The sequence below is a fragment of the Aulonocara stuartgranti genome, assembly GCF_965226115.1.
Source record: "Aulonocara stuartgranti genome assembly, chromosome: 6".
Taxonomy (NCBI): domain Eukaryota; kingdom Metazoa; phylum Chordata; class Actinopteri; order Cichliformes; family Cichlidae; genus Aulonocara; species Aulonocara stuartgranti.
Genome location: NC_138944.1, coordinates 24,309,076 through 24,324,345, shown reverse-complemented (window position 1 = coordinate 24,324,345; position 15,270 = coordinate 24,309,076). Strand labels below are relative to the sequence as shown.

Genomic DNA, 15,270 nt, shown 5'->3' with positions numbered 1-15,270 from the left:
ATGTGAACTCAAGTAGCTAACTAGTATTTTATCTCCATTTTATTTTCATACTTTTCATACTTTCATTTTTATCTGATTCTCTTCCCAGCTTTGGCATATGCCTGCATGTCTGCCTTCATCCCCAAGTACTTGTACAACTTTTTTCTGAAGGACAACTCTCATGTGATCCAAGGTAAGCTATACTTGAGTAATCTTCGCACAACTCAGAGAGTTACTTACGCACTAATGAAATATTCAGTTTTCATTCTTCGAGCAGATGCTGTTCCATATTATTTTATTACTTGTTGTCATTTCTACCGGTTATCATATGTAGTCAACTGCAAGTTAAGTAATAAGCATTAAACGTTGTCTGAGCATTCAGTTAAGTTCAAAAGCAAATTATCATCGGCTGGCACTGAGCATCAGCCCGTCAGCTCAATGTTGATTAAATTTTGGCTCCATGTTGCTTCTAAGCTCTGAAAACTAATTTCAGTCTTTCTTAATGGAGTTTGCAGCTGAGTCGCATCATTTAGAGATAGGGAAACAAATGAAACTGCAAGTGCCTGCAGAGAAATGTCACAGGCAATTCGTACGTGACTGATAAACAGCTGCACCATACACCTCTTGAACTCCATGGGGAATGTGACTATTATCATTTCTTCCCCTGCTAGATGCCCTGGAGAGAGCTGTCTAATGTTTATCTTTCTGGTCAGAGCTCCTTTGTAGATGAACTGTGTGAAGAAATGGGGCTTGCACAGCTTTGTGCAGCATGAGTTTACATTCACTATGTACTGAGGTTGAGAAAGGCTGAAAAGTGGATCAGGAGAGTACGAGCAACATGTGGGTAACACATAAGAGTTGACTAAATTTCAATAAAACTGATTCACTTGATGGAATTACTACACTCAAGCTTTTCTGAGTCACGTTTGTGTATGTTTTTCTTTGATGAACAATACTGCACCACCCCTCATTTCTTTATATTTTGCTTGAAAAAAGAGAAATAGGTTCAGCAGTTTATTGAAACATGTACAAATATACATAGCAATGCAGTATATAAGGAAAAAACTGAGTCAATAGTCAACATTTGGTATGACCACCTTTATTCTTCAGCACAGCCTGAACTCTCTTAGTCTGATTGCTTTACATTTCAATCAATCAATCAATCAATCAAGGCTTTATTTGCCACGTGCCGGTTGCCCTGCAGTGAAATAGGACCCCCCCCTCCGACCTTACACACACAACACAGACATCAGATGAGGATACAGGTCGGAGATCGGTAGCCATCCATCCATCCATCTTCATCCGCTTTGTCCGGGGCCGGGTCGCGGGGGCAGCAGCCTAAGCAAAGAGGCCCAGACCTCCCTCTCCCCAGCCACCTCCTCCAGCTTATCCGGGGGAATACCAAGGCGTTCCCAGGCCAGCCGAGAGATATAATCTCTCCAGCGTGTCCTGGGTCTGCCCCGGGGCCTCCTCCCGGTGGGACATGCCTGGAACACCTCACCCAGGAGGCGCCCAGGGGGCATCCTTGTCAGATGCCCGAACCACCTCAGCTGGCTCCTTTCGATGTGGTTTCGGTAGCGTTACAGAAAAAAACACTGAAATATACACTACAATGGGAAAGTACAAGAGGGAAAAAAAGAGACCTCTACTCATGCTGGGCTCCTGGGAGGACAGCATGTGTTTTTGTTCGGCTGCAGCCTTGCGACCGCAGCTGGCGCCGAAAGGGTATCCGCATGAAGTGATGGTGCTTTTTACTTTAGTGCGAACAGCTCATATGAATTTCAAAGCTGTTCTAACAGTCCAACACTGGCCTCTCAATCTCCCATTGGAGAGCCGTGAGCTTCTCCATGATGTATCACCATGTACCCCAACCAGAAGCCTTGGATGAACCGGGATGTTCGTCTCCTCCTGAAGGCCCGCAACACCACCTTTAGGTCAGGAGATGCACACGCCTACAGTACAGCCAGGGCTAATCTAAAGAAGGGCATCAAAAAAGCCAAACACCATTACAAAAAGAAGGTAGAAGAACACTTCTCCAACTCCAACCCCCGACGCATGTGGCAAGGACTCCAGACCATCTCAGACTACAGGACCACTAAACCCTCCCCCGCATCCTCTGATGTCTCCTTCCTCAACGAGCTCAACAACTTTTATGCTCGTTTTGAGCGAGGGAACCCCACAACCACAACCAAAGCAGACGTGACGCCAGACCACCAACCTCTGACTCTCTCCCCCACCGATGTAGGAGCGGTGCTGAGCAGGATCAATGTCCACAAGGCTGCAGGTCCTGATGGCATCCCCGGGCGTGTTCTCAGAGCGTGTTCTGGGGAGCTTGCAGGAGTGCTGACAGACATATTCAACCTGTCCTTGGCCCACGCTGTGGTACCGGCCTGCTTCAAATCCACCTCCATCGTCCCGATACCCAAAAACTCCAACCCATCTTGCCTCGATGACTACCGCCCAGTAGCACTCACCCCCATCATCACTAAGTGCTTAGAGCAGCTGGTCCTAGCACACTTCAAATCCTGTCTCCCCCCCACCCTGGACCCCCACCAATTCGCATACCGCCAGAACAGGAGCACAGAGGATGCAGTCTCCATCGCACTGCACTCTGTCCTCTCACACCTGGACAACAACAACACCTACGCCAGAATGCTGTTTATAGACTTCAGTTCAGCATTCAATACAATCCACCCCTCACAACTCATCAGGAAACTGACAGACCTGGGCATCAGTTCCCTCATCTGCAAATGGTTACTGGACTTCCTGACCAACCGCCCCCAACATGTCCGGCTGGATAACCGCTGCTCATCTACAATCACGATGAACACCGGTGTACCACAAGGCTGTGTGATGAGCCGTTTCCTCTACTCCCTCTTCACCCACGACTGCAGACCGGCTGATGGTTCCAACACCATCATTAAGTTTGCATATGACACCGCGGTGATTGGCCTCATCAGTGACAACGATGAGGCCGCCTACAGGGCGGAGGTGGATCGTCTGGCTGAGTGGTGCGACACAAACAACCTGCTGCTTAACACCGAGAAGACCAAGGAGCTCATCGTGGACTACAGGAGGAATGCTGACCCACATCCACCCATCCACATTAAGCGTGTGAGCAGCTTCAAGTTTCTGGGAGTCCACATCTCCGAGGATCTCACCTGGACGACCAACTGCTCCAAGCTGGTCAAGAAGGCTCACCAGCGCCTCTTCTTCTTGAGGACTCTGAGGAAGAACCACCTGTCCTCAGACATCCTGGTGAACTTCTATCGTTGCACCATCGAGAGCATCCTGACCAACTGTATAACAGTCTGGTACAGGAACTGCTCTGCCTCGGACCGGAAGGCGTTGCAGAGGGTCATGAAACATCTACAGGAAGCGGTGTCTGAAAAGGGCTGGTAAAATCATCAGGGACCCCAGTCACCCATCACATGGACTCTTCACCCTCCTGCCCTCTGGGAGGCGCTACAGGAGCCTCCGGACTAAGACCACCAGGTACCGGAACAGCTTCTTCCCCACAGTTGTCAGACTCCTGAACTCTGCCTCCTGACATCTGACCCACGTTAACACATGGACTGAACATACACACACCCACAATGGACAACTGTACCCTCAAACACACAATAATAAAATGAACTGAACCACCACTCACAACCACTAGCACTTTATATAGCCTCTGTAGAAATTATCCACATATCTCACTTATCTTAACTGCACTACTGTATAGCTCTGTAAATAATCATTCTGTACATACGATAATTTTTAACCCTACAACTGTTTACAACTTGCATAGTTCCCATTTCTGTATAACTCTATATCTCAGATTTCTGTAAAGTTATTTATTTCATATTCTGTATAGTTTTTCATATTTATATCCTGTTCATATCCTGTACATAGCTTGTACTCACTACAGCCTGTACATACTTATAGTTATAGAATATTCACAACATACTTCATACCGTGTACATTATAACATACCATAATAGACCCATTTCTGTAATATACTTACATATCTATATTATTGCTAATATATATTGTAATATATCTATATCACTAAAGCACTTCTGGATGGATGCAAACTGCATTTCGTTGCCCTGTACCTGTGCATGTGCAATGACAATAAAGTTGAATTTTATTCTATTCTATTCTATTCTATGTAAGTAGTCGTTGGGAATAGTTCTCCAGTCTTCTTGAAGGACATTTCAAAGCTCTTCTTTGGATGTTGGCTGCCTTTTCTTCTCTTCTTTGTCAAGATGAGCCCACACTGCTTCAGTAATGTTGAGATTTTGACTGTGGGGAGGCTATTACCTAATAACTGCTATGACGCCTTCCAGTCAGGTTTTAGACAGAACCACAAGGTTCCATCTTGGGACCCCTTCTGTTTAACATTTACATGCTCCCACTGGTGAATGGTGTAGGACCAAAATACATCAGTGACCTCCTGACCCAGTATGAACCTTCCAGATCCCTCAGGTCATCTGGATCTGGTTTTTTATCAGTTCCCAGAGTCAGAACCAGACACAGAGAAGCTGCATTCAGCTTTTATGCTCCTTATATCTGGAACAAACTCCCAGAAAGCCTCAGATCAGCTGAAACACTCAGTTTATTTAAATCCAGGTTGAAGACTCACCTATTCTCAGCTGCATTTGAATAAAGCACCAAATCCACACTTTTAAGCTTAAATTTCAAAACTTATATTTTATCTACTGTTCTGATTTTATCTACTGTTTTTTTTAATCAATTTTAAATCATGCTTTTTATTGTTTTCGTTTTTTTAATGTCTCTGTAAAGCACTTTGAATCACCTTGTTGTTGAATTGTGCTATATAAATAAACTTGCCTTGCCTATTGAAGGGAATATTGACTTTCAAGCTCATTAAAATTGTAAAAAATCACCTTATATACTTTATTTCATTTATGTTTGCATATGTTTCAATAAATTGCTGCACCTATGTTTAATTTTTCTTGCAAACTATAAAGAAACGAGAGGTGGCTCAACACTGTTGGTTGTATTTTCTACTGGTTACTATAGAGCTTTGTTTGGTCAGACCTACTGTTCTTCACGCCTGAACACTCAAACTACTCAGTACACTCTTTATGGACCTTTTGCCTCTTTTTCAGAGTACTTGACTGTCTTCTCTCAAATGATTGCCTTCCATGACCCAGAGCTAAGCAACCATCTAAATGAGATTGGCTTCATCCCAGATGTAAGTTACCAAGAGTGCAAGTGTTCTGGCAGAGTGATGAAAATAAAAGTCAGCAGTGTAGGACATGCCTGGTTATTAACATTTTTTTGTTATTGCAAATGTATATTTAATGGCAAGTCAAAAATAGTACAAAAATATTCTTAGTGTCTCATTGCCAGGGGACAAAGAAAATGACCATCCATAGATTGTTACGTATATCTTTTCATAGTCAATGACATTTTTTGTTCCACATCCCCGTTTCCAGAATTTGTGGCCAGGGTCAAGTTTTCCCCATAGTCCGCTGGTAATGATTTATACAGCGGCTAATGTCTGCAAGGCACACTTAATGATTGTCCTCTGTCAGGCTTACCTTATTTCTCTTACTTTGCGCCACCTCTCCTCGCCCTTTGCTTTCCTTCTTACGGCTCTGCTCAGACAGTGACAAGGTTAAAGTCTCCACCGTCTCTCCAGGGTTTCAGTTTGTGTGCTGATGAATGTGTGTCATCCACAGCCCGGCCTCTGAGACGTTACCCGATGAAAAGTGGGGTCTTTATCACAGAGGAGTCAGGGATTTAAGTCTCTATTTCCTCAGTGTCTGATATTGCAGCTGTAAAATGGAGCAAGTGAAGCACCAAACTGTGCTTGTTGATTGTCAGAATATGAAAGTGTATGGAGAAAAAAATGTAGCCTGCAGGTGATTTTGCTTTTTTTTTTTTTGGCTGTTTAAACATGTTTTTATGCTAAACAGATGCCCTGTTGTAATTATTTTAGTCTTTTGCGCCTTCATTGTTCAAACTTGGGCCTTCCAAAAACTGCTTATCATTCTGGGTTGTCATTTAGAGCATGTACAGTACTACCATTTCAAAGGGGACTTTGTATGCTTGCTTTTGTTGTTAGGCCAGGGCAATACTGGAACACTCTTTGTTGATACAGCTTTCATGCTTGATTTCAGTCCCAGTAATCAGACTTTATATATAATAAATCCCTTTTCCCTTTGTGAACTGCAGAGCACACTCTGAGCTGTTGTTTTACTCAGGCAGTAAATCCGTCTGCACTAAAAGGCCGAATGTCACTGCAGTATGAATGGATTTCTCATACATGCAAACCGGAACATGGCTAGTTCAACACACTTTGTCTTTCAGAAAGAAAGAAAAAACCAAAAATGTTGTGCAAACATGCAGAAACCACAAGTAATCTTTGGAAATGCTGCAGAGTTCCTGGACTCCGCTCCAGCAGAGTCAAATTGCATGTTGCCAGTGGTTTAATTCAGGGCCACTTTCAATTTTGGCTACATCGCCTCTCCTGAGTCTGCCATTTACACCTACGCTAATCCAATCTGGCTGTACTCGCAGTCCTGCTGCTGGGCTGTTGCGGCTGAGGATGAGACTCTGAGTGCAGTGGCCGTCTCGTCACACTTAGGCACACAAGAGGTCCACTGAACAGTCACCAGCTCCCTCGCAATTAGCAATCAGTAAACTGGCTGAGATAACTCCGCTGTTGCTGCTCCAGAGCTTTTGCCGCTGAAATTTACAAAGCCTTGGTGACAGTGGCCAGCAATTGGCAGTTGCTAGAACAGTTGGTTAATGGCGTTGTGTGTGTGTGTGTGTGTGTGTGTGTGTGTGTGTGTGTGTGTGTGTGTGTGTGCCTTATTTCATTTCAATTTTATGCTTTTCCTCCCAGGGAAGTGCAGAGAGTAAATAAGAGAGAAAGAAAGGACGAATGACAAATGACAAGATCAGTATATTGAGATTCATTTTCATTGTTAGCGTTTTTCCCGTCGACTTATAACCAAAGTCAGCAGTTTGCTCTTTATTGCTGTTACGGTTTCTTAGCTGTGGAGATTCACAGCCATGTGTGCTGCTTTTCTCAGAGATTGAGTCTTAGCGTGTTATTTTGAGTTGATGTGTTGAATACTACGCACACATGAATGCTGTATGTGATCCCCTGCTGAATTGGTAAGTTTGCTCTCTTCCAAAGAAATGAACAGTCTTAAATTTTTGTGCTAGTTTCATTTTAATTGAATGAGAGTCAAATAAGTATTTTATCCCCAAGCAGAACATAGCAACTGGAGGAGAATCCCTTGTTGGCAAGCTCAGTGGTCAGACGTTTCTTTTAGCTGGTCACCAGGTTTGCACACATCTCAGGAGAGATTCTAGCCCACCCCTCTTTACAGAGACTCTCTAAATCCTTTTCTTACTTGCTGCTTGGCAGCTCAAAGCTTCAGCTTTTCTTTTTTGCCTTTTCTTTTTATGGTACAGTAGATGGCCCTGTCCTTTGGCCCCTCAGTGTGGTGATGTCATCCTGTAAACTTAGCAGAAAAAAGTCCAAGAGTAATGTTTCTACCTCTGTGTTTGACCGTGGGGATTGTGTTTTTTGGGTCATACTCAGCATTTTTCTTCCTCCCAGCAAGTCAGGATGAGTTGATGCAAAAGAGCTCGATTTTGGTTTCATCTGGTCCCAGCCCTATTCTCCCAAGTCTTCTGTAAATCATTTAAATTTCTTCCATTTCTGAATAATTGGACCAGCATTTGTCAGCTTCTCTCCAAGCTTTTTTCTGATGGTCTTTGTGCAGGTTCACAGTCTTGTCCCTGACGTCCTTTGACAGTTCTTTGGTCTTACCCACGAAATGAATTGTTTGGACAGGTGTACTTACATATAACAACTTATCTATAATTGAATAATCGATCAATCGATTGTAATCTGTGTGCAATATGGGCACACAACCTGTGGCAGCCAAAATTCATGCTGTTATGTGTTATTTCTGGATTTTTAGTTGACATTCTGTCTCTCTCCATTAAAATGAAACTACCATAAAACTTAAAGACTGTTTATTACCATGTGTGTGTGAGCAAACTTAAAAATTCAGGAGGGGATCATATTATTATTTTCCCCAATGTATAAGTTATGCTTATGTCATCATCTTTTTTCTCTTTTCTTTTTCCGCACAGCTTTATGCTATTCCCTGGTTCCTAACAATGTTTACACGTAAGTACTCTTTTTTTTTTTTTCACCCACAATGCCCTGGCTTGATGTGGCACTGAGTGTAATCAAAAACTTTCACAGGATATTTGAAGTCAGCTTTTCGTCTGAGTGCAAATAAAAAGGACTGAAAAGGTCATTGGCTCAAATTTCGAGTTCTGTAGGTTTTTTTTAAATTTATTTTGGTCATGGTGACCTTTACTATCGCTGCTAATTAATTCCAGTCCTGTAGGGAAAGAACAGAGTCGCTCAGTCCGGCATCAGCTGAGATGTTGACCGGCACAGCTTCTTCTTTTTTTTTTTAAATTTTGTATTTATCCGGATAAATAGTAAAAAATCCAACTTGTGACCAACAAGATAAATCAGCTGCTCAAATGTGTGTTGTATTCAAAGGGAGAAAAGAACAAAAAACACATATTCTGATGAAAACTATCAACCACTGCTGGCTTTATTCAGAACTTTCAATTTCATCTCACATGAGGGGAGTTCAGTTATTACTTAGTAATTTATAACATGAAATATGACAGCTCACAGTTCAGGTGCAGTTGTTTTGCTGAGCTGGGTTTGCAGTGAATCTATAAAATCTGCCAGAGAAAGGACCTGATTTACTTGAGTACATTTTTTTCAGCCTGCACAGAGTAAAGTCATTTAATAATGAAATAGAACGTCGGAATAAATAATAAAGTAATTGCCCAGAATGTATAAAATCCATACTAACGATCTGAAGTTACAACTGCAATTCTGCCTGTCTGTGTAAAGAATACAAACTTGCTAAATAAACATCCAGCTTTGCTTGAAGTATTTCATGAAATAAAGATAAAATAGCCAGTTAGAGTGACGACTGTTTGGAAAAGTATTGATTAGAGTGCATGAATTTAAAGCGATCAATAATACATTTGTACATGAAGGCCTTGAAAATATTTTAGAGGTGATATGAGACAGAGGAAAGAATACAGTATGTGGTAGAACACGGGTAGGATGTGGCAAACAAAATCAATCCCAGGCGCTCGACTCCAGGATGATAAAAATAAAAATCCTTTAATGAATATGGATTTGAAAAATGATAAAAAATGCATTAACAATTATCGGCATGCTTGCCTCCCTCAAGAGAACCTTGAGGAGAGCATGATGCTTTTTTAAAAAAAACTCTTCTATATTTATTAATGGTATCTCTATGTTGTTTTGGTGGGCTGGATTTGGATTTTGTATAATCCATCTTACCTCTGAGTTTCTTCCAGTTTTAAGGGCACCAAGGATGCAGGTGGTAGAGTAAAAAAAAACAACAAGAATCTAACCTCCCTAATAGGACTGTTCGATATAACGATATATATCGGATGACAATATAAAAACGTCTATCGTTTCATTTTACGCTATCGTTTGTTTCGTGGTGTCGCAAAATAAACTGTTTACAGCAATATTTTTTCATCGTTTTGATGGTCACTGCAGTGGCTATATTAATTTCTTAAACTTCTCTCTTTCTCTTATATTTAATTAACTACAGATCATATTTGTATCAGTGAATATTATTACAGAAGAATCTGACTTCCTTATACCAGATTCTATAGACACTTAACACTGTACGGTTCTGCTACCCAACGATATGAGGACAGTGTAACACACACTAGAGTTGTTGGGCCTACCACATGAGGAAGGCAACTGAAACACACTCCTGTCCTTCACAGCTTAAAACAATATGAGGACATGACGACTGAACACGTGTAGAGTTCACATTCCTGACTTCTAACTTCTCCTGCTGTTGTCAATAAAAGCTCTAAACCCAACACTGATGTAAAGCCATCTATTTCCCCAGAAATTAAATAATGTAAACTGATCAGCGGGAGCTTATTTTGACAAAAACATGTGTAAAACGACAAAAATATCAAATTTTGTCAGGATCAAGCTGATGCTTTAAGGGAAAGTTTGGACTAACAAATGGTATAGACAATTACTTTATCCTAATGCTAATGTTGGTTTTGGTTAACTTCGACTAAAACTGATTGTTTTAGTACAATTAAAGTGCATTTCATTTATGCACTAGGCCCAACTGACACATATACTTGATGCCAAATACAAAAAAATAATGTGTAACCTGTTGGAAGAATGAAGTGGGTGTGTCACTCACCAATTGGTCTGAAGGAGGTTGAGGCAGGACCTCGGCACTTGGTGTCTGCAACAAAAGACAACAATATAACGTCAGAAACATTCTCTAATATAAATCCCGACGATTTAATATAACCACACTACTGACGGACAAGCGCCTATTTTTATGCGTTGTCGTTAGCAACAACGACGGTAACACCATCGCGATTCCGCTTGTTTATGTTCCACATAAACCTTTCACAATAAAGCTCAAGATCCTGTTTAGACTTTTCAAAATAAACGGAATCACGTGAAAGAGAAGATTATTTACGGATGAGAAATAAAAAAGAGCCACCAGGTGCTAAAAAGTAAACCTTAGACTCAAACGTTAGAACAGGCTTTTCCCCGCAGCACGCCGTGTAATAAATACTCACAAGGAAAACGGCGGCCGTTACAACTTGTGTCTAAAAATGTATCGTTTCATGCATCTGGTAAAACACTCGACTCCAGCTACATGACGCGCAGCTGAAAACACTTCCCGCAAGACGAGCTGCCCGAGATTCACAGAATTTACAGAAAATGTTACATTTTTGTGATTTATATCGTTATCGGGACGATAAAATTCTTATATCGGGATATGAGATTTTGGTCATATCGCACAGCCCTACTTCCTAAAGAATCAAAAACATCAGAAACAATGTCTGAGGAGCTTGGGGACATCTACTGTCTCCTCTGGTCACTATGACAAGGGTGTGTACTTACTGTGCATACACTGCAAGCATGGATAAATATGCAAAGGACACCACCTAAGAAACGTTATTTGCTAATAGTTTGCTAATGCTTTTAACACATCTGGCTCTTCTGTACACACAAACACAAGATTAAGTCACTTTCTTTAAGGTCAAACCCTTGTTAGTCACTACATGCGCTTCCCTGAAAAACAAAGCAACTAATCGTCCACTTTCTGTTCAGACCAGCTCACACATGCCCGAAGATGTGTTATACTGTATGCATTAGTATGTATGGGCATTATTTCAGAAAAGGGTCCTGAAGTGCTAATTTGGACCGAGATCGTTTAAAATTAATATGAAAGTCATATTACTGCAGATGTGGCCTTATAAACTTGTACTTTGAGAGGGTTGGAAAGTTATTATAGTCTTAAAATTTTTGATAGTGCTGATCTGGATGTTTTTGAAGTTGGCCTCATGATAAAGGGGCCTTTTGTAAAACTTCAACAAGTACAGAGAAGGTGAAAACTCACTTTCTGATGTACTTCAAAAGAAATGCATAACTTATCAACCAGTGAACTACTGCCAAATGATTGGAGTCTTATTAGCCTTTTGGGATGATCTAGATGTAGATATTTAGATCAGCAATATTAAGCATTAGATTAAAAGGAAAAGAAAATGTTCATAAAAATCATTTTTAGTGTAAAATTAGCAGGTTGCAGTCTTCACAGTGATGCAGGTGGTTGGCAGATATCTTTGTGTTTTAGTGAATTTAAAAAGTTGTGATATGTATGCTTCCTTTACCGGTGTAGCATCAAACATATATATTATTATCATCATTATTATTAAAGGGACATTTTTTCAAACATTTTTGTGGGGGGTGGGGATTTGGCATGCTCCCAGCATGAGGTTTGTCAGCGGATGGCAGCATTACACTTTGATCCTTTCACTGAGTGCAGGTATAGCGCAGAAAAAAGATCATATTAACAGGGGCCCAAAATTAAATGATATGCAATTAACCTGTTTCCCTCTAGGCAAACCGTCATTTACAGCAACTGTTTTAATAACTTGCTACCTTGTCGATATAAATTTTGATCATTACACTAGAGCTGTGGTAGTGTGCAGACTGTTACAGACATTACACAACTTGTAATTTACACTAATTGAAGCCAGATTAGTCTGCATGTGCACTATCCACTGATGTTTTTGAACCCTTCACCTTGCTCGGTGATACATCTTCAGTTAAAACCACACACACAGATACCAGTTCTGGTGTGGGAAGTGTGAGTTGTGACCCTTTTAACCCTTATCCTCCCCCTGAGGCTGTGTGTGAGTCCAGTATTCACGAGGTGTGCCCTTCTGACTGCTAATGTCCCCGATCCAATATGAGACAAGGTTGGAGGGTCATCTTCCATTCACACACAGACACACTGACTGTCACTCACATGCACCGGCCAACTCGGCTGACTGCTAATGCGGTGCAGATCCTCCGAGGCATTTTCACAGCTCTCACCACAGTCACATTTTGCCCACACACACACACGCATGTCAGCTTGCCTAGTATCCACCTTAACAAACCCCCGAGATGATATAAACAGGTGGACAATGCTGGTTCCCATGCATAAATCTATACAGAAGGGAAACCTTAAATTTTAAAACACTGAGAGTAATGTGACTGAAATAATAACTGCTCTGAGACGTATTATCAGGATGTGGTTTTATTTGGCTTGGAATAACCTGTGCAGGTTTCTTGCTCTAAAGCTCCTCAGCCCCCTGATGTTCTTCCTGTCATTTTTCCACAACAACACCCACCTTGAAACATTTTTCCAACTGCCTCCCCCACATCAAATATCCCTCCAGGCAGCACTGACAGTGCACAGTTTTGTTTAGTGAGCTCCCCGTTTTAAACCCATAAAGCCATGTTAAGTAAACGCACTGTGCACATGCAAATTATCCTCATTATACACAAACTGATTATCTATTTCTCACTGTGTGCATGCTACATGGTATTGTCCCATTTGCAGGATCCCATTGAGCATCTCTGGAGGCATGTTTCTTTTCAGGCACTCTCATATTCACTTACTTTGTAAAATCTTGTCTTTGTTGTGTTTTTTTTTTTTTTTTTATGTACCCACAATACAGATGTTTTTCCACTGCACAAGATCTTCCACCTGTGGGACACATTGCTCCTGGGTAACTCCTCATTCCCATTCTGTATTGGCGTAGCTATATTGCAGCAACTCAGGGACCGCCTATTGGCTAATGGCTTCAATGAATGCATCCTGCTCTTCTCCGACCTGCCAGGTAAGAACATCATCTGGTATGCACATCCGTGTATTTACACAGACTTTCCCTATTCCCTCTTTACAATTCTGTTCCATACAAGTGTTACTTAATTACCTACAGCCAAACAGTATATATGAGAGTTTCCCGAAAAGCTTTAAAATCTCTCATGTAAGCAAAGAAAAGTCAAACAAAAACACTTTTTTTCTGCCTTTTTTAAAATCTCACTCGAAGTGTTTCCATCTTAAAGAAGCGTGCATTTCTAGGAGGCAGTTTCTCAGAGTACTTATGTGCGCTCATGTGTCTGAGTTAATGATATCCTCAAAGCAGACAGCTCTGCACTCTTATACAGACATACTCGCTGCTTGATGTGCTCCCGGCGCTGCCGCGCTCTGCTCTGCATCTACTGAACAGTCAATTGCTGCGCCCTGGAATTAGTCTGCTCGCAGCCTGTTTGCTTCTTCATCATTTACATCATCTTCATTCAGAGTTTAAACTCTTTTTGTCTTAGCATCTCTTGTATGATATCATTAAATGAGCAATTGCAAAATTCCAGGTAGATACAAACAAATAAAGTCAGCGATAGCGATGTGAGAGTAGCATGTTGCCTGAGGCCCCTTCCTTCTTTGAGAAAGCAAAGAGACAGACATATTTACTGAAATGCAAAAAAAAGAACAAAAGGCAAAAGAATTAGGAATTGAATGCATACACCTGCACGTGGACAGACATTTCAAATTCGTTAATACCTCATTACACCACCTAAGCACCATTGTCAGTGCAGCAGCAAGAATGAGACATAGGAGGAGGAAATATTGAAAAGTCGGGATGGCAAATACTTAGTCTTTTAACTTTGCAGTATCGTTGTTAATCCCTGCAGATTTCAGTGTTTTACAGACAAAAGAAGCAATTCCAACTCCTTTCTTGTACGAAGCAGGAGGAGGGCCAACAAATCAGGGAGGAATTAAGCGGGTTTGTTCTGTTCATACAGGCTTAATGGATATGCATACTTATTAACCATGTTGGTTAAATGTATTCAATTCTTTTCACAGACTCACTCCAGGTCAGAGTTATAAATGTGTTATGGGCAGACAGTGACAGAGTGCATTTGGGATTTTGCTGTTTCCGTTGACTGCATGTTGCCGTACAGTGACGAGTCCTAACAGTGTCTCTGATTATGCATCCACTTTACTGCTCCTTTTCACTTTCACAAAGCGATTACTTAGCAAAGTATCGGTGACATAAAGTCAGCAAGCGGCATTCTTAATGCATGTCTTCAGAATATAAGTTTCACCTGGGGGATAGCTCAAACAATTTCCTTTAAAACTATATTTCCAAATGGTGCTTAGCCCTTTTTTTTCTTGCTGAAAGGCAAAATGACTTTGGGATTTAAAAAAAAAAAACAATAGAGACAGGAACAATTTGTCCAAAAGGGACACTGGAGCTGACTGTAAACTGAGCCCCATCTTCTACAAACTTTAGTGGTTGCAATACGTCATTGTTTTACTGCCCGAGTCCAGGAGATTCATGTGATTGAGGCAGAAGGCAAAAGGAGATCCAGTTCTCCTTATAAAGGTAAAATATGTTGGCCTAGAGCTGCAGTCAGCTTCTCTGGCAAGATTTCCTTGGAGTTGTTTCTCCTGCCAGCTTGTTTCTGTATATCACTGCCAGCCCCATTAGCGCAGCCTGTGTATACCTAGGTAGTTACAGTGTAGTATCTGGCACTCACTCTAAACTATATTAGGACTGAAATCTAGGCTGCTGCATGACCTCAAACAGGACTTGTTTACTTAAGCTTCGAGCCACAATCTGGTCCCTACTCACAATAGTTTTATATACATTACAAAGACAGACTCCTAAGTTCTGCACACTTCAGCACAATATTTATCACCTCTAAGACAGCATGGGTCTATCTTCAATGGATTTATTGTTCTTTCTTTAGCCCCACAGTAGTGTGGCTTTTGAGATGCCATTGTGGGTCTGTCAGTCCACCGTAATGGTCAAGACTGTGATATTTCAACATGATGAATCCTTCTAACT

At 41.4% G+C, this 15,270-nt stretch overlaps 1 protein-coding gene across 2 annotated transcripts in view; it reads left to right on the top strand.

Annotated features, from left to right (window-relative positions):
• Positions 1-15,270, top strand: part of tbck (TBC1 domain containing kinase) — a 63,025-nt gene that overhangs the window by 7,596 nt on the left and 40,159 nt on the right. For both annotated transcript variants that reach the window (XM_082537004.1, XM_082537003.1), the window contains exons 19-22: positions 89-172; positions 5,100-5,185; positions 8,113-8,149; positions 13,093-13,254. In XM_082537004.1, coding sequence (XP_082393130.1) covers positions 89-172; positions 5,100-5,185; positions 8,113-8,149; positions 13,093-13,254 — 369 coding nt within the window. The remainder of the gene's footprint in view (positions 1-88; positions 173-5,099; positions 5,186-8,112; positions 8,150-13,092; positions 13,255-15,270) is intronic.